Below are 18,375 nucleotides of genomic sequence, written 5' to 3'. Positions count from 1 at the left end.
CTCAGCGTGGGGGAGAGGCAGGGGTGGGGCGGGAGGGGACGGTAGCAAGGTACATCCCCATGACCGTGGCCCAAGAAGCCGGAGCAAGGGAGGGGAGCTGGGCCCAGGACACACCCCCCTGTCCATGCCGCTTTCTTTTTGCCCTTGTTTTTATCCTGTGCTGTTGTGAGTTTTTGGTGTGTTTCTTTGTGAGTTTTTTTTATTTAATTGTGTAACTGTTTTCTCGTTACTGTGAAACCAAGGTATTGTGCTTTTAATTTTTTTTTTTTCCTGACAAATGTTACCATTCTTATTTAAGAGAATAAATTCCAAACAATCTTCAGGTTTCTGAGTTTTTCTTTCCCTTCCCTTTTCCTGACTGGTGGGTGGGAAAGAGGGAAGCTGAGGCAGGTCCCCCAAGTGGGTGTGAAAGCTGTTGTGCCTCACAACTTGTTCACTTCTGCGGGTGAGGTCAGGGAGAAAGCACAGGGGTCTATAAACATGGGGAGTGGGTTATTTCTATCTAAACTACAGATTTCCATTAACGGGAAGGCTCCTGTTTTAGGGGTTGGCCTTTTGGAAGAAGTTTGGCTTTGCAGCAGCCAGCGGTAGAGGGAAAAATCAGGAAAGACATTTCTGGGGCCCGTGCGTCCCACGCTAGCCAGGCGGTACAGGGATCTATCTACAGGCCAGAGAGCCGGAGGGCACCCCACCCGGAGCCAGGGTGGCCACAGGCATGCAGCAGGGCCTTCCTCCTCTTTCTGACTCTAGGCCTCTGCCCTGAGGCTCTCCAGGAGCCTGCGCCCTGAGACCTGGACTTCGACGGTCCTTGCTCTCTCCTCGCTAGCTGGCATCTCTCCCAGGTTGTCTTTGCTGTGACCTGGATGCTGAGCTAGAATATCCAATTCCACCAGGCTTTTCTCGAGCCTGTATGAGGCTGCAGTCTGTCCCCTTCTCACACGCGCTGCTGCTGACTTCAGCAGGGGCGGCCTCTTCTGCTGTGTTGGCATGCTGGCCTCGGGGGGGCTGGACTGCGCCCCAAGGGGTCACCCAGTGGGGGTTGCACTCTACCCTGGGTGCCAGGCTTGTTACATCCCTGCCGGGGCTCTCCCTGCTGGGCTCTAGGGACCCAGGCGTGCCGTTGTGAAAGGCACTCCTGGCCTCCACTCAGCGCCCAAGCAGCTCTCTGGGGACTGGAGGAGCTCCTGACTCATGCTGTCCTCTGCTGCATTTTAATCATCTGAGCATTGCTAGAGAATGTGTGGTTGGCCTCCCTTAGCCTACTCATTGCTGTCCCCCCAAGTCAGGGTTCTGAGGCCTGCAAAAGGTTGGAAGAGAAAGAACTGGGATTGGGGAGTGAGGGGGTTGTGCAATGAATGGTAATTATTAAATAGACAAAGAATCATTGATAAGAATGGAGATAGGTATGTATATTAAATAAAGGAGAGCAAAGCCACAACTGTGTAGAAAGATGTACTGAAACCTGTGATGGGAGGGTGGCAACAGCGGGCATGGTCTTGGACACATTGGAGAATTCCCTTATTTTCCTTCTGAAACTTCTTGAAACCCATTCTCTCTCTCTTTTTTGTTCTATAAATTCCCTGGCAGTTTCCCTAATTAAGACTCTCCCTAGGAGAGGCGTAGACATGGAAGACGCAGGCAGTAAAAATGGGTCACTGTCTGTTTTCACATTGAAAGATGGGGCAGGACAATGCCACGCAGGGCCCAGGTCCCACAAGTTCCCCAGAGGTACAGACAGAAGAAAAGCCCCCACGTGGGGGGCTAGTCAATGGATCAGCCAGGCAGAGATTTCAGCAAGAATCCACTGAATTCCAGCCCCTTCCACGAGCTCTAAACCCTCCCTGAGACTCCAGAACCAGTCCTTACCTTGCCCCGCAGATGTAGCCAAGGATCCGGCAAGTGCCAGCAAGTAGTAGATTAGTCATAAGGATAGGAGCGGGGAGGGAACTCGGGCTGCCATTTCCCGCCCAGGATAGTTCATGGAGCTGCTGGCTTCCTCGTTCATTACCCCCAGAATTTTCTGTCGCAGGTTATGTGTTGGCCACTGACGCCTCTTTACAATTTGCTCCTCGTCTCTTCGCCACTTTTGCTCTGGAGAGTTGGCTTTTGTGCTGCAGCACTTCTGTACGCCTGGGCAAAGAGGCGGAGCCCCAGGCATAATGCCACTGACTCTCCTTCAATTACTTCCAGGTTTCACCAGCCACGTGAACACCTCTTCTCTTTTGCTTCCTGTGGGTCACCTGTCACATAGCTTTGCACAAGCCATTTATGAACATTTTCTGAGGCATTTTAATGCATCTCCCAGAAAGACAGTGAGCAAAATGTTGTCACTGCCATCACCCAACCTAACTGGAGCCTGCCCCTGAAGTTGGCCTTTTCCCCATCAGCGAGACGGTGCACAGCTGTAGTTGCCCCTTCACAGAGAGAGGTCCCCTGGTCTTGTTACAAAAGGAGAAATTTTGGAACACCCTTCAACAGAAAGGAATGCCATCACCCCAGTTTTGCCTTGCCATGGGCTTTTGTGGGGTCATGGCGGGTTGTCTCCTGCTTGTTTCAAGGTTAATAAAGCTGGGGACCTGGTGGAAGTGAATTCTAGAGAAGGAAAGCCGCTTGGCATTTGGCTGCTGCTCAGAGTTCAAACATGAAAATTAAAAAGTTGATCAGGTAGATTCTAACTGGGACCTTTGGGAAAAGTTTGCCCTAAGACGCAAAAGCATAGGGAGTTTCTTAGACTGAACCCAGCCTGTCATCCAAGGAATGGCATCTGTCAATTATAACAGGATTCTAACAGCGTTGTTCTTCTCGTTTCCCCGTTTCCTGGAACAAAGGGTCCAGAAGAACCAGGTTGGAGAGGAGCCAGCTGTAAAATTTCTCTCCCCCCATTTTACCAATTACAGACTTATTTGAGTCCATCAGTTCTTTTAAAAATATCTGTTTCCTCCCAGTTTTGTCTGATGTAAATCACTCTAAACTGACCGGCTGCCTTCCTCTCTGCTGTGTTCACCTCTTCTCCCGGAATTGGCATTGGTAGAACAGTGACTTGGAGCACAAGGTAGGAGTGGGTGGCTCTGGGGCTATGCAGACACCCCCCGGAGGCTTTGGAATCTCAGAGAAGCTGGCGGCTTTGGGCCCTTGCAGGGAGGGGAATCCATGGGCTGCAGGAGGCAAGAGCCCAGGTCTTGACTGGCCTGGTGATTTTGCCAAGGGCCAGCAACCATCCTCTGCTCTGCAGAAAATACTTTGTTGAGGGGCGCATTCCTTCTGTGTTTGCAACCAAGAGAGCAGCTTCTTCTCTGCCAGCTCTTTTCCTTGAGTAAAAATAGGGAGTAAAATTGGAGGTGTGCAAACTCAAGTTTCCCCCCAATATGATGATTAATACTGGTTAATATTAGTTCTCTGAGTTTTCATACTAATTCATAGAAAGCAATGCAGGGAGACATGTAGTAATTGCAGCAGCAGTAGCAGCAACAAGGACAGTTTAATAATAACTAACACGTAGCCCTCACTCTGTCCCAGGCCCCGCCTTTGTGCTTTCCACACACATATGACTCATTGAATCTGCACAGGAGCCTGGTGAGGGAGGTCCCCTTATTATCTCCATTTTACAGGTGGGGAAATGGGCACAACAAGGTTCAGTAAACTTGATCAAGGCCATGTAACTAATAAGTGCAGTGTTAGGTTTGGAACCTAACCCACTGTGCTTTGCAGCCATGACGGCTGAACCTCAACTTATCAGCAGTTGGCGAGAGGGAAGCCAGCGATGGGTTTAGCCCTGTGAATAAGCTGGTTTGTAAACATGAATGAATGTCATGTGTAAGTCAGTGAGCATGCATTTGATTATTCCTGGGAAGTACAGATCCCCTGGTTTCTTTGGCAGTGATACCAGGGCTGGGAATGTAGGAAAGATGGTAGGTTAAAGGGCAAGGGATTTCATCACTGAAATGTGAACGGGGAGCCATTGAAAGAAGCTGAGGCAGAGAATAGTAACCATCTGAATTGATGCACAATAATCTGAAATGGGCTCCCTTCTTCAGTTCCTTCATCTCAACCTTCTTTTTGGTTATCGTAAGTACAATATCAAGCCTCAAGTTATTTTATGAAGAGTAAGCCTGAAACAGCCCCTCCAAATGGAAACTAACCCTGCCTGTGATGGGTAGGAGCCCGGAAATGTGTTCAGGGTGTATGTTTGTTGTGTTCTGGGCCCCAGTGTAACTGCCTCTGGCATGTAGATCTGTAGGCTTAGCCTCTTTTCCATTATACTAAAAAAAAAAAATTGGCCCCAGTGATGGCCGAGCGGACATTCTCCTTCTCTTACTATCTGTACAACTGTCCTTCACAGTCCTCGTAAAAAATGACCTGCCCTGGCCCTGTGTGGACTTTAGTGATAGAGAGATTTAATTTTATACATTTTTTTGTACTGACGGTACGAGCAAATCACATGCCGCAGGGGAGAAATGTGGAAATTCTTCTCTATTCAAGTTTGGGTTGTTTGGGACTCAGTTTGCACTGAAAGTGACTGGCTCTTATATCTTTGGGCTAAATGTAAGAATCATTCCAGATGAGTGGTTTTGGTTCTGCCCTGTTAGATGAAATTGGGTTTGGGCCCAAAGATGACGTCAGGAAGTCTCCCGAGCATGGCAGGCCAAGCCTTGCCCTCACCTTTGCAAAGGCTTGCTGTGACAGGGAGCCCTGGGAGTCCACAGATAGGATGTTTCTAGAAGAAGGAAAAAAGAAGCATTGAGAACACAGAGAGAAGGAAGACGTGTTACTCCACATCTCATCTTCAAGTTTAGTTTTCGTCCTGGGTTTAGTGATAGGACCTCCGATGATGTCAGCAGGTTTCTAGCATCCAGCTAGGAGGAAGTAAGTGAGAGGAGAACAGTTAAATTCATCTTTTGGTCTCCCTGCTTTGGCCTGACTGTAGGGCTCACACACAAGACACAACATGGAAGGGGTATGAGATTGCCCGTGAGTGGCACCACAGCTGATGAGCAGAATCACTTCTCATGAGTGGAATTGTGCCATCAAATGGCGGGAAGTCCAGAGATCTCGCACGATACTTAGGGTACTCTGCTCAGTGAGTGGCATGTAGCTTTAGTAGAGTCAGTCCATTGGCATCCGAGCATCTTCCCTGGCCTCCCTGTCTGTGGGCAAGCCAAGCACACACTGGTCAGTTCCGTGTGTGTCCTGCTTGTATTTTACACTTCCATTGGTCCAGATGTCTGTCACCTCAACAACAAAGATGAAGATTCATGTGCTCACTGCTCTGTGCTTATTCAAGCCATAGTCAGATTTTTTGGTGGAGTGGTTGGCCTGTTTGGGAAGAGTTTAGAAATAGTTTGATATGTCCTCGAGGCCTGGGTTTCTCAAGCTTGGCACCGCTGACATGTGATAATTCTTTGTGGTGGGGGCTGTCATGCATTGTAGGATGTTTAGTACTACCCACTAGGGGCCAGTAGACCCTGCTTTCCAAATTGCAACAGCCAACAAGGTCTCCAGACATTGCCTAATATCCCAGAGCAGGGGGAAAAACCACTAGTTGAGAAACTCCAATCTAGACTATAAAGAAGTAAAGATGAGGCACTGGCATGTAATAAATCTCAATGGTTTCGTTCCCAGTTCAGGGATCAAGAAAGAGAGTGAATGAGAATAATAAGTCATACGAACTGTGTTGAAATCTTATACAGCAGTGGTCTCCAAACTTGGCTGCCCACCCCTATTAAATGGTAAACACATACTTCCCAATGTGTGTGCTTATTTGCAGTAGGTACCACTATACTAATGTGTGTGCTCTGGGGCAAAATGTCCTAGAAGACAGAGCTAAAAAATTAAAAAGAGAAGTGGTACTGTTTTATCCTGTACCCCCAATAGATTGTCTTTGCACCCCCGGACTGTGCTCCTCCTGTGGTGACCACAGCCTTGCAGAATTGAGCTCTGTCTAGATGGAACAAACAGATTCTGACAACAGAAGATGTTCATTTGAGTTCCGGTTCGATGGCCTTTTATCCTTCTTTGCTTGTAAACTCTTCGAGCCTCAGTTTCCCCATCTATAAAATGGGAAAAAAAAATGCTACCTATGCTTGTCTACCTCTTAAGGTGGTTATAAAGCACTAATAAGCTGAAACTAATTTATTTAAAAGCATATAGGAATATCAAACATGATGATCATGGGCAAGGATTCCAGAAATGCTGGAATATCTGGGGCAAGAGGGTTAATCAGGATGGTTTCTGATTGGTTGATGACCTCTCGAGTGTCCTTCCTGTGGGGTTAGGACAGGTTTGGCCCATTGGGATATAACAGCAGAAATTTAGGGAAACAGGAAGAAGAGTGAAGGGTTTGGCTCTTCCAGATGAGAGTAGAGTGGGCTGGGGGCAGTTGACCTGCATTACATGCCTGCTCTTTTGAAGCATTGTTAAATCTCTGCAAATGCTTGGCTAAATTTGGCATTGCTTTTTCCTCAGCCTGCATGGATGGGATGTGAAGTCACCTGCTAATTCCATGACACCCTCAGGGACCTTCACTATGGTAACAAAAGCATAAATAAGCATAGGGAAGGTTTACACTAAGCTGAATTTTCAGCACCTAACCTGAGAGTCAGGTTCATCTTAGGCAGAGCTTGAGTTTATATGCAGTCCCAGCAGCTGTCTGGATCAGTGCTGGTTTAGCCCCTAGCCCCAAATGCCCAAGAGGCTCAGTGTTACCCCGTGGCCTGCTTGCAGGAGAAGGGTCCTGCTTTCCTCTTGTAGAATCGGCACCAGCATTGGGATGGGGGTTTTATGGGTGAGCTGAGAACTTAGCAGCCAGCTGTGTTGCACCCTCTTCCATCAGAAGGTTTTTGTCATTCCAGTCTTTGATCTTGGTGGTTGTCCTCTCTCTTAGCGCCTCTCTGTCCCTAGGCACTCATGGTTCCTTTTGGGGTCAGTCTCGGTGACCCTCTAACAGATGGAGACAGCAAAGTGACTGCGATAGGCAGACATGAGTGTCAGGCAGTAGCTGTGGGCCTTGCTGGAGGCGATTTTAGTTCCTTTCCAAAATCACATCTTCTCTCAGCTAGCTAACAGAGGACTGTATGTGAAATTACGTGTCTTTGAAAGGGCTTGGCATCCGTGCACCTCTTTTGCTTGGGGTGTGGGTTTGTCCCTGTGGGCCAACATCACTGTCATGGCCCTCGGAGGGCATCCCATGATATTGAGGGGATGTGAACCTTGGGCTGGGGCTAGAAGGAAGACTGTTCTGAGGCTGAGCCTGCTCTGGGCTTGAGGCTGTGCTTCTGGGCACACAGGCCACTCTGAGCTGCTTTGGGGCCCCTTGTGGCCTGGGGGAGCCACGGGGCACTGCTCTAGAGGATTGGAGGGATTGAAGTCTAAACCCAGCAGCGTGGGAAAAGGCCCCTTGGACTTACTCGCACACGGGCCCGGGCCCTGCCCTTCCACCTCTCCCCTGTGCCTTGGGTTATTGGGCCTGACCTTCCAATAAGTAAATTGCTCCCAGAAATGGAACCACTCTCCACTGGGAAGTGGAATAACTCTCTTAGGACGTGTGATCGTTGGCGATAGGCTCTTTTTAGGGCCTTCTCCTTCTGGGTTGCTGAGGGAACCAGGTCTTTTCTCGGTAGATTTGTCCCTTGACGGGACAGTGTTTCCCATTTCTTCTTGGGGTCCTTCACAGCATCAAGCTCCTTGAGGAAACATAGGGGTCTTAAAGTTTCTATTTGAATTGAGGAAACTGAGACCAGAAGAGGTTTCGACTAGTTTTTTTAAATTATAGTAAATTGTTATGCTAGCTTAGATGTGGGATTAGGACTTTTATCCTGATCACTTATTCAAAATATTTTATTGAACACCTGCCCTGACACTCTAACAGGCAGCAGGAACACACAGACGGCTAGAGCAGTTCTCCGCCCTAGCAGAGCCCCTGGTTTGGGGTGCCCTCAGACCCCTGAACAGAAGAAGACGGTGCCATCACAAGGTGCATGTAGAGCCCTCTGAGAGCACAGACATGGAGCCAGTAGGCAGAGTGGGCATCGATGGGCAGACAGAGTAGGAGAGAGGGTGGGGGTGGTCTCAGGGTTCCCTGTCAAGCTGTACTTCCTCTCTTTACCTGCCCCTCAAGATATCTGAGACCAGCCTACAATCAATGAGTTAGTAGATGACTGATGTTTAACTGAATAGAACCCCCTGGTTTGCCAGGCACACATATGAGCTAACAAGTTAAAATAGCCCTGTGGCCCGATAGGTATCCCTTGCTGAGTGCTCACCCTTGGCTGCACGAAGACAGGCAGCCCTCACATAGAAGGTAGAATGTTAGCTAGACTGCAGCACTCGGGGTGAAAGGGAACACGACCAAACCCCAGTGCCTTAGACACTCCCACAGCTTCCCTGTACCAAAGAGGTATCCGTGAGGTAGGCGTCCATTCCTCAGGATGACCCTACTGACTGTAAAAGAACAAGTCTAGTTTTATCTGTGAGGTGTTACAACACACCTGAAAAAAAAAATACTTTCAAGAGAGCTACATGATGCATTGGGGGGGGTGGGGCAAGGAAAGGAAAGAGGGGTATCTACCTTAAAAGAAACCCTTTTGTCTTGGCCAGATACAGTGATGTACACCAGGATTTCCATGTGCCAAAAAGGTACCTTTGGAAGATACTATAATGATAACAGTAAAAATAATCTAAAACCGGAAAATCAACTTAAAAGCAAAAGTTCCACGGAGGGTGCGGTTTGAGGGCAAAGGGTTGCAGTGAAGAAGCAGCCCCTCAGCTCTTCGTGCAGCCTCGCCACAGTGGGCAAGCAAGTGCCCTTGACATTCTTGGGAAACAGCATTCCGTCTGCATGGTGTTCCAGTTCCCAGTGGGGTGGTTTTTCCTTGTACAGTCCTGATTTGTTCCCTATTGGGTTTTTCTTCACCTCAGCCTCTGTTGGGTAACATTTAACTCAGAATTTCCCAACTCTCTTGGAAATTAAATTGCTCCAAAGCAGCTGGGCTTGCCCATGAGCCCACATGACCTACTTTTCTCAGTTGCCCCAAATGCAGAATACATATTTCACGTTGGAGGGACAGTGAAAAATTCCATCCTGCACAGCAGGGTGAAGGAGCACTAACTTGGGAGCAATGCAGACCTAGGTGTAGTCTTAGCTCTGCCTCGTTTGATCCATTGGACAAGGTGTTTAACATCATGGAGACTCGGGACCCCCCCTCCCCCCATGGAATCATAGTTTTAAAAAAAGTGAATTATGAGAGTTTGTGACAGTTCAGGGGCCAGGGTATGTAGTGTACCTGTCACCATGCCTGATGCAAATGGTTGCTCAGTAAATGCTCAGTTCATGTCATCACCCGCCTTACAAGCAGAGAAGCATCTGACACCTTCATGTTCTTGGTAGGATTCTGTGAGTTCACCCTCCTGCTAGAAGAAGGGGGAGGCATGCATGGGTGAAAGTTGCCTTGCCATGGAAGCTTCTTTCTTTGGCCTCCCAAGCAAGAGGCTCTTTTTTCATGCACAGGTTTCAGCGCTTCGGAAGTGTTAGTGTCCTCCTGGAATGAGAGAATAACTATAAAAGGCAGAAAAATGTGATCCCAGTCGAGCAAGTCTTGCTAAAGCAAATAAACTGAGGGGCTTTAAAAGTGGGGCAAAGCCCAAGTTCTTGGCTCCAGGCATCTTAAAATGAGCAAAGGAAGGCCTTTCGTAAACAGCAGGGCCTTCGAACCAGCCCTCAAGAGATCTTTCCTGCTTGGGTTGGGGTCTAAACTGGGAGTTATCTCCTTCTCCAGAGAACAAGCCAAGCCCTTCTCCCACTGATGCCAGATAATGTTTCCTGACTTGGCACAAAGGGATGGTGTCCCCGAGGTGGGTCGTGACCCATTATGTTTTAGGCCGATGAGCCAAGGTGGCACCCAATTTGGATGGTGTTTGCCCTGAGGGAACTTTAACTCAAAGCAAAATAGGAAAAAAATAAAAAGAGAGTGTACTAATTCCCAAGCTGACTCGTCACTAAGTAACGAGGGGCCCAGTGACTCGGCTGCAACTTCACACATTGCAGAGGGACACAGTGCCCAGTTCTGTAGGCTCTGTACTAAGTGGGGAAAAGTCCTTGGGCCGGACAGTGGTTCTGTTTTAGAGTAGCCGCCGCTTCAGCTGGTGGTGTCCCTGTTTCCCAGGATCTGAGGAAGCACAGCAGAGTGCAGTGGCTAAATCATTTCCACCCTAAACGGGGAGAAATTAAAGTGAGACATAGACCCCACCCCCCTTACAACCTTGTACTGGTGGGAGCCCAGTTGGAGGAGGGGCAGTGAACCAGGCAGGGCAAAGAGATCTGTTTGGCACAATTTTGTTGTGGATCTGGGAATTTCGACTTCTCCTGCTGGCCTGGTTGTTTTTCCTCAGGAGGGTTCATCTCCGGAACTTCTCCTGAGCCTGTGAGGTCCAGACCCAGCTCGTGGCTTGATCCTTCCCTTCGTGCAAGATCATGGGCACGCGAGGCTTTGGGTGGACGTACGGAGAAGGGGTTTCTGAAAGATTCTTCCTTAAAGGAAAGTCACGGCCAAAATATCCAGTACCTTCTGATAAAGGGAACAGAAGTTAAGAGGGAGCAACCATAGGGAGAATCGACAATCTGTACCCCAGAGGGGCAGGGGGGATTTTCTCAACTCAGATGGGACCATCGTTATTTGAAATCCCAAGGGCCATTTCTTGTTGACTCCTTGTATCTACCTGGTCTTTAGTCTCCAGCAGGCTCCCGTCTCGGCCTCTGCTGTGCGCGAGCCCCTAGCACAGTGCCTGGCTAAAAGTAGGAACTCAGCAGTTTTTAGTCGAATGAGCAGTTGAAGGAATGAATCCCTGCAGCCTCCTACTTACCAATATGGGGAACGTGAAAAAAATCAACATCCATTCACTGTCCCTTTTCCTAAGTCCTCTCCAGACTTTCAGATTTCATTCTAGCTTCCCCAAACTTATAAAAAAGGAACGGACAAAAGAACGGGAAACTGGGCCAGAGATGGATATGGGATGGGGAGAAGAGGCCGTTGGGGGTCCAGATCCTTTCACAGTTGCCCAGAACTCTGTGGTGTCCTCTGCGGCTGACCCTTCTGGCACTGGGGCTTCACGTTCCTCTAATAACCGCTACAGAAAGCAATGAGGGAAGAGCTGCCCGTGGAGGAGCTGGGAGGGCACCTCCTTGTAAGTGTCTCAGATGTCCCTCACTCCTCTCCAGGAATCAGACAGACAGAAACAAAAGCTGCTGGCAGCTCTCGCACATCAGCTGAGCGCAGGTTGTCCAATTAGGAAAAATATTTTTCGGGATGATGTGTGGGAGCTCACCAGCCGGTGACTGTTCCAAAACAGAACCCTTAGGTCAAGCCCAGAGCCTTTTTCCTATTTAGGATGTGGCCCAGATCTGGGAGCTGTTTCCTTTTGGTACATGTGATGCTGTAATCAGCCTCCCAATGACCTGAGTCAGTGAAGAATCAGCCTTGGAAACGATTCCAGCTCTTTGGTCTGCTTCTGGCTGGAAAGTCCCTGATGGGTGGCGGCTGTGCTAAAGCGTGAGGGCCTGGTGGATCTTGGATGCTTGGCCTGGCCAGGCTGGTTATACTTTGATTCTCCAAACCAGTGTCTGTGGTTAGCATTTCTATACCTGCCTCCTGTAGTCTCTTTTTCTAGGCTCTTCCGTTAGTTGATGAGATCTGGTGGACTGGGCTGGGAAGGTTCTGTGTGTGTCATGATGTCACCTTGTTTATCGTCACAATGTCCTGCAGTCCCTGACTCAGGACAGAATCAGGATGCTGAGGTTGTCAATTTATTTTTTTTTAATCTCCCATGGTATTTTGAGGTTATGGGCTAACAGGGGTAGCATAGCAGCTGGTGGGGTTTGGGTACTTGCCAAGTATCCACTGAGTGCCACCTTCCCTTTGGTGAGACTGAGCGCGGGAACCTGCCCTCAGGGAGCGTCCTGCAGTGTCCTCCCTTGTCACAGAAAGCTCCGGGGTGAGTTCCAGCACTACGTGGACGGAGGCTCAAAGGGCCTGGATACAACAGCAGAGACCATTCTCCTTCCCACCTCAGTTCTTACAAAGTCTCCAGTGAGACACTTCTCATGGTTTTCTGGCCGAAAGCATCCTTTCTCGGGGGACTGATGTGTGAGTGATCCGAACAGCTCTGAGTGCCTCTGCTTTCTTTTCTGTTGGTTGTGGCCCAGCCCAGATGTAATCAACACTTCCCCTCTCCAGCTCTGAGCTTTGACTGCCAAGTTCTCTTGCTTGATGATGACCCGTTTGTCTGTGGAGCTTATAGGAACTCCAGAGAAATAGCACTGAGAGGACAAAATGTTGTTCCAGCGGCCAGATTCTCGGCTCGAAGATGACGCATTCGTGAAGTTCTGCATCCTCTGTCCAGAAAGTTACAGTGGGGAGAAGATTAGCTGATGAAAATTCCGGAAAAGGAGAACAGAACAGGACTCTTTATGGAAACGTGTCTTTTTTTTCTTCTCTTCATCTCTAAGTATAGGGACAGCACAGTAGTCTGAATTTTTGCTGCCTTCCAGATTCAAATCTCGGCTCTGCTGCTCACTAGCTGGGTGACCCTGGGTAGATTGCTTCGTGTCTCTGATTTTCGGTCATCTCATTTGCAAAAAAAGTCTTCACGGAAGTTTTCTTTAACTTATTCCCCCAAAGTGCTTTCCTTAAATCCTGAGGGGGCTAAATTGCCCCTTTTGTGTAGTGCTTCAGTAACAGGTGCTTACATCAGTCAAAATACTGAATATATTATACTGAAATTATTCCTTTGCTTACTTCCTCCTTGGCTAGCCTAGAGTTCCTTGAGAGTAAAGAGTGGGTTGATCTACTTTGCTTTCCAGGGCTCTAGTAAAATTCCCAACAAACAGTATGCACTCAACACATACCAAAGACAGACATCAAGCTGCTTGGGTCTAGATTGATGAGTGCTCATTGTTTGTTTTCCCTGAAGTGATAGTTCTTATTCTCAACTATTTTTCTTCTCCCATCCAAAAGAATGTTGGGTCCCCCCCCCCCATTTTGATGGAATTCCCCCAAGGCTCATGCTTGTGTGGTTGCCCTGTGTTATTTCCCTTTCTCATCTGCTTTCTATTTCAGGGCAGTTGTCAGAAACACCTGCTAGGAAAGAAAGAGTCAAGTGGTGTTAAGAGTCAGGGGCTCTGTAGCCTTCGCATCTGTCTGATGTCAGAATTGGGGGTTTTGACAGGGAGAAAGAGAAGAGGGGAAGCCCGATGTTTGGGTGATGGGCTGGCATGGCAAGAGCCTGTCTTCTCCCAGGGCTCTGGTGGGTGGGTGTGAGCAGTGCTGAGGCCAGGTCCTCCTGCCTTGCTCCCCACCTTTTTTGCCATCACCTGAAGTCCACTTAATTCCTGATCTTCCAAGTGTCCCAGTCTAGCATCATAGCCAATACTTCTGGGGCCTTGAGCTCAGTGTTAAAGAATGGAGTAGAAATGTTAAAATGACTCTGCAGGGGCATTAAGACCAGAATAAGGTCCATGTGCTCAGAGCACTCACAGGTGAGCCCAAGGGTTTGTGTTTGGACCCATTGCTGTATATTTACCTAAATCTGTAAATGAACGTGCCACTGGGTCTTGCTTTTCGGCACAGATTCTTTAGTAGATTTGAAAGACGTTCACTGGTGAAAGATCTTGGTCTTGCCTAATTTTCTTGGTAACTCCAGCAAATGCACTAAGATTTTATCCGGTGACACTTGGATTCGTATATAGTTCTTTCTAATGCCTTCTTAAACAAGAGTGCCAGGCTTCCAGGACATTTTCTGCATCACCTGTTGCACCACAGAAATTGCTAACTCAGTATTCCGCCCCCCCCCCTTCCTTTAGTTCTTCTTTCTGGAGGTTCTGGGCTTTGTCTCTTTGGAGACCACCCATCACCCAACACTGGGTCGTATGATGCCTCGTGCTAAAACCCAGTGTTGTCTCATAGGGCTTATAATGTCCCAGGAATCAATTACCTTCTGGCCAGTGTGCAGGGCTGTTCATGGCCTGCTCCTGCCTCCATTCCTTTGCCACTGTCCACTCCACTTAAAGGTCTGGTCCTGCCGAACCGCCACCACCTGGGCATACCTGCGTGCTCCTGCTCCCTCCACCATCTTTCTTTGTAAAACAGCTGTTATTTGTTTGAAACCTGGAGCAAACGGATACAACCTAACCTACACAAGAACACACCTAAATTTTCACATTGTTCTCAAGGAATGGTGGTGAAAATGTTGCTGGACAATAGCCACTGCTTACCTCCTGTTTACTGAAGACTGCCATGTGCCAGGCTTGCGTAGAAGAGGAAGGGAACTAATGTGTGTGGGGCTGAGAGTTTCTCACATGTGCACATGTGTATAATTTCGTGTACTGTTCACAATAGCCCTGCAGGTGGACAGTGTCCTCATTATTTTTTTTAAATTCATTTTTATTGGGATATATTCACATACCATGCAGTCATACAAAGCATACATTCAGTTGTTCACAGTACCATTATATAGTTGTGCATTCACCACCAAAATTAATTTTTGAACATTTTCATTACCGACAGTGTCCTTATTAGAGAGCAGGACATGAGCTCTGAGGAGTCACATAGTTTCCCTAAGATCCTTCAGCCAGTCACTGGCGGAGCCTGGCATCTAGTCTGGATTTGTTGGGCTCTAAATCCATGTGCTGTTACAGTGCGTACATAGTGTGCCTCTGCAGAGCGAACACGGAATCTTAACGGATGTCGGGAGGAATTTCAACGTCATGAGGGAGAGAGGGAGCTGTTCTAGGTTAAGGGAGACTGAAGAGATGAGATGGTCGAATATAATATTCAAGCACTTCAGGATCCACAAGTGGCACTCAGGAGAGCAAGGAGAAAAGGGGAAAGCTCTTCTTCACACCACAATGACTGCTATAAGTGGAGAAAGAACTATAGGAATGAAAAATCACCATTTTGTGGCCCTCATTGTAATCAGTGATTTGAGCAGAGATCATCAATGGATGCTAAAACTCCTGGGTGCTGGGACGCTGGGGGGCAGGTTAGTTCCCTGGTTTCTAAGGATTGCCCCACACAGCAAGCGTGTGTTTCAGTGGAGGGCTCCGTGGGTATCACCTCCACCAGGCCGTCAGGCTGGGTCAGCAGGAACACCCAGAACTGATGTGATACTGGGGAAGGGGTTCAGCGGCACCATGTGGTACTCCCGACTCAAAAGATGTTTAACATGAATCTCCTCACGAGAAGACAGACAAAGCTAAGCTGTGAGGTGTTCTGCAAGATAGCTAGCCCAGACACCCTCAACAGGGTCAGCCAAATGTGAGGCAGGAGCCGGGGTTGGGCCTGGAGTCGGGGTGGGGCAGCTGCGAAGGGCTCTGCCTGCTGGTGATAGCAGCCCTGTGGGGCCTGGAAATAGGTGAGCCCTGTCAAGGCCTCGACAAGCCCTTTTCAGGCTCAGCCCACCAGGTCGCCTGACTTGGGAGGTGATGGAGGAGAGTGAGAACACCTCACCCTCAGGAGCAGACTCATGGGCTTTGTTTCCCCTGCGTCGAGCAGCTCACGCCTTCCCATACCTGGGTCCTTTCCTGGCCTGTGCCAAATCAGTGACCCTTTTGGCTTTCGGTCTGCTCTTTGTTCTGGCTCCCTGCCCTCCAGCCAGGGACATGAGCAGTGGCTGAAATGTATGCTCTTCACTCATTCCCTTCATTTGTCATCAGAGCTTGCTTTGCTTGTCTTGCAGGCTCAAGTGTGAATGGCCTGGAGGAGCCCAGCATTGCCAAGAGGCTGAGGGGCACCCCTGAGAGGATCGAGCTGGAGAACTACCGCCTGTCCGTGAAGCAGGCGGAGGGGCTGGAGGAGGTGCCCGAGGAGACGCAGGCGGAGCACAACCTCAGCAGCGTGCTGGACAAGGGCACCGAAGAGGACGTGGCCAGCAGGTACGCTGGGGCCTTGCCCGGGCACCTTCCTCCCTGAGGCAGCGGCTTCATTTGCGCCTTCCTCAGCCAGCCTCTCTGGGTTCGAATCCTGGCTCTGCCACTTACCAACTGCGTGGCCTGGAGCAAGTTCTGTAACCTCTCCGTGCCTCTGTTTCCTCGTCTGTAAAATGGGCAATAGCAGCACCTTCCCACTAGATTGGTGTGAGGATGAAATAAGCTGATGAATGTAAAATGCTTACAACAGTCCCTGCTGCTGTCAGAGCTCATAGGTGGTGGCTGCTCCACCTGACGTTGGGCTGTTTCCGTGGGCTTCCGCGTCCCTTGCGTTCGGTCATCTTCCAGGAATCCTGTCGCATAGAGACGAGCATCTAATTTTTCTCCTTAGATGGTGACCAATAGCTAGGATTCAACCCTGGGCCTCCCGGGATTCTCCACGTCTCTCCTCCCACCCCACGATCCGTTCTCCCCGGGTCCAGTTGGGTTCTTCTCCCTTCCTCATGGGAGCGAGTGAAGATCACAATCCATTTGACACGATTCTGCCCAATTTAGAGATTCACCAAGTGCCTGTTGAGCACCCGCCAGCCCCTTATGCCCAGTTCGTTGTTGAAAAGGCAACTGGCTCTGCCCTCCCTCTGCTGACAGTTCATTGGTGGGAGGAGATGGCCGCACAGACTCAGAAGCAAACCTGCAGCATGGGCCGGGCGGCTCCGCGGAAGGGGCACCAGGCCGGCCTCAGGGGCTCCTGGGGGCGTCACCTCCCTCTCTGGGCTCGTTTTCTTCTCCTGGGTATAAACTTGCGTCCCAGGGGCCACACGCAGCAGCTAGTGGTGTTACCATTGGCCAGACCCATTGTTTGAATTGCAGTCAATTCTCGTTTTTCACGGTGGCTGTGTGCTGTAAAGACACCGTGAACACTGAATGAGTGAACACCGAACCATAGCTCTAGGAAAAATGCAGGGTGAGGTTCTCAGAAGCCTCTGGTCATGACATTTTTGTTATCCGATCAGTATGCCACCTTGTTTTATGCGTGCTTCTTTTAAAGACCCCTTATTTAATATGTATTATTGACTCACTAATGTTGAACTCAGGGCTGATGACCCTGTAACTCATACCTGCATGAAACTCATGTAACGTAATTTCTCTGTAAGGCATTTCCCAGCCTCCTGCACTTAGGAGCAGATTCCGGCTTATTTCCCTAGGGAAGCTGTGAGGTGCAGGAAACTCGCTGGGTCTTTCCCCACCTCCCCTACAGCGGCATGCACAGCGTGAGATGCATTGTCAGCCCTCGGTCCTTCCTCGGTGAGATGTTAGAATCCAAGGTGAGAAGCCTCATTTTAAGGAGTTAACAGGTCCCACCCAGGTGTTCCCTTCAGCCGGGTTAGGAGAGCCCTTCACCCAGGCCTCTGCTACCCAGGCAGTCAGGGCAGTGCCGTGTTTGGGAACATGGCTTTGGAGTCTCATCCACCTGGACTTGGAGCCTGTGAAACCTCTCTGTGCCTCCATTTCTGCAAAGAAAACCGTGCCTGTCAGAGGGTCGTTGTGAGAATTAAGTCAAGCACCTGACACAGTGCCTGGCACCCCGCGAGGTCTAGGTGAATGCTGGTGGTGGTGGTTGTTATTATTGTTGCTATAATAATCTCTATCTCTGAGCAGAATGCAGGTATCTTGCGTTAGGTTCCTTGACAGGTAGGCAAGTGCAGGAAATTGGGTTTGGCTGAAACGCACTATGGCCCAGGGCACTGGTTTTCAAGCTTTAGGGGCATCAGAATCCCCTAGAGGTTTGGTTGAAGAAGCTGAAGGCTGGGCTGAGGTTCTGATTGGGGGGTTGCTGGGTGGGGCCCGAGGATTTGCATTTCTAAAGATTTCCCAGGTGATAGAGGCCACACCCTAAGGCTCTATTTCCCAAATGTCTCTGATGAGAGAGGGCCTCTTTCCCCCAGCCCTTTCCGGCTGCCAGGGGCTGGATCTTACCTTGGGGAACAGACCCTGTAAATACTTGTGTCTCCTCCGGGAGTGACTGGAGGAAAGACAAGGGTGAGAAAACTGTAAGTCTTGTTGTCCCTGGTTGTTGCGTTGGAAGGTGTGCCATGCAGTGCCCTTCTGCCGAGGTCTTTCCATGTCTTGCCTTACAGAGCAAACCTGTGAGGTTGGAAGGCTGATGCTGCAGAGGCGCCCCCACGGGCCCCAGCAAGACTGCCCGTGGGCCTGCACTCCGTCTGGGCAACACTGTGGGAAAAGCCTTGCCTTCCAGGCCAGGCTCAGCGAGGCACTGTCCCCCTGCCTGCTCCTCCTTGCGTGGTCCTCCCTGCCTGCTACTCCCTGCCTGGTCCCCTTGCCTGATCCTCCCTGCCTGCTCCTCCTTGCATGATCTTCCCTGCCTGGTCCTCCCTGCCTGGTCCTCTGCTTGCTCCTCCCTGCCTGGTCCCCTTGCCTGCTCCTCCCTGCCTGCTCCTCTT

At 49.6% G+C, this 18,375-nt stretch overlaps 1 protein-coding gene across 1 annotated transcript in view; it reads left to right on the top strand.

Annotated features, from left to right (window-relative positions):
- Positions 1-18,375, top strand: part of MICAL3 (microtubule associated monooxygenase, calponin and LIM domain containing 3) — a 198,991-nt gene that overhangs the window by 137,735 nt on the left and 42,881 nt on the right. Inside the window, 1 exon segment of the mRNA XM_037847514.1 lies at positions 15,724-15,919. Within this exon segment, the coding sequence (XP_037703442.1) occupies positions 15,724-15,919 (196 nt within the window).

The sequence above is a fragment of the Choloepus didactylus genome, chromosome 8 (genome assembly GCF_015220235.1).
Source record: "Choloepus didactylus isolate mChoDid1 chromosome 8, mChoDid1.pri, whole genome shotgun sequence".
Taxonomy (NCBI): Eukaryota; Metazoa; Chordata; class Mammalia; order Pilosa; family Megalonychidae; genus Choloepus; species Choloepus didactylus.
This window is presented reverse-complemented; position numbering and strand designations above follow the sequence as displayed.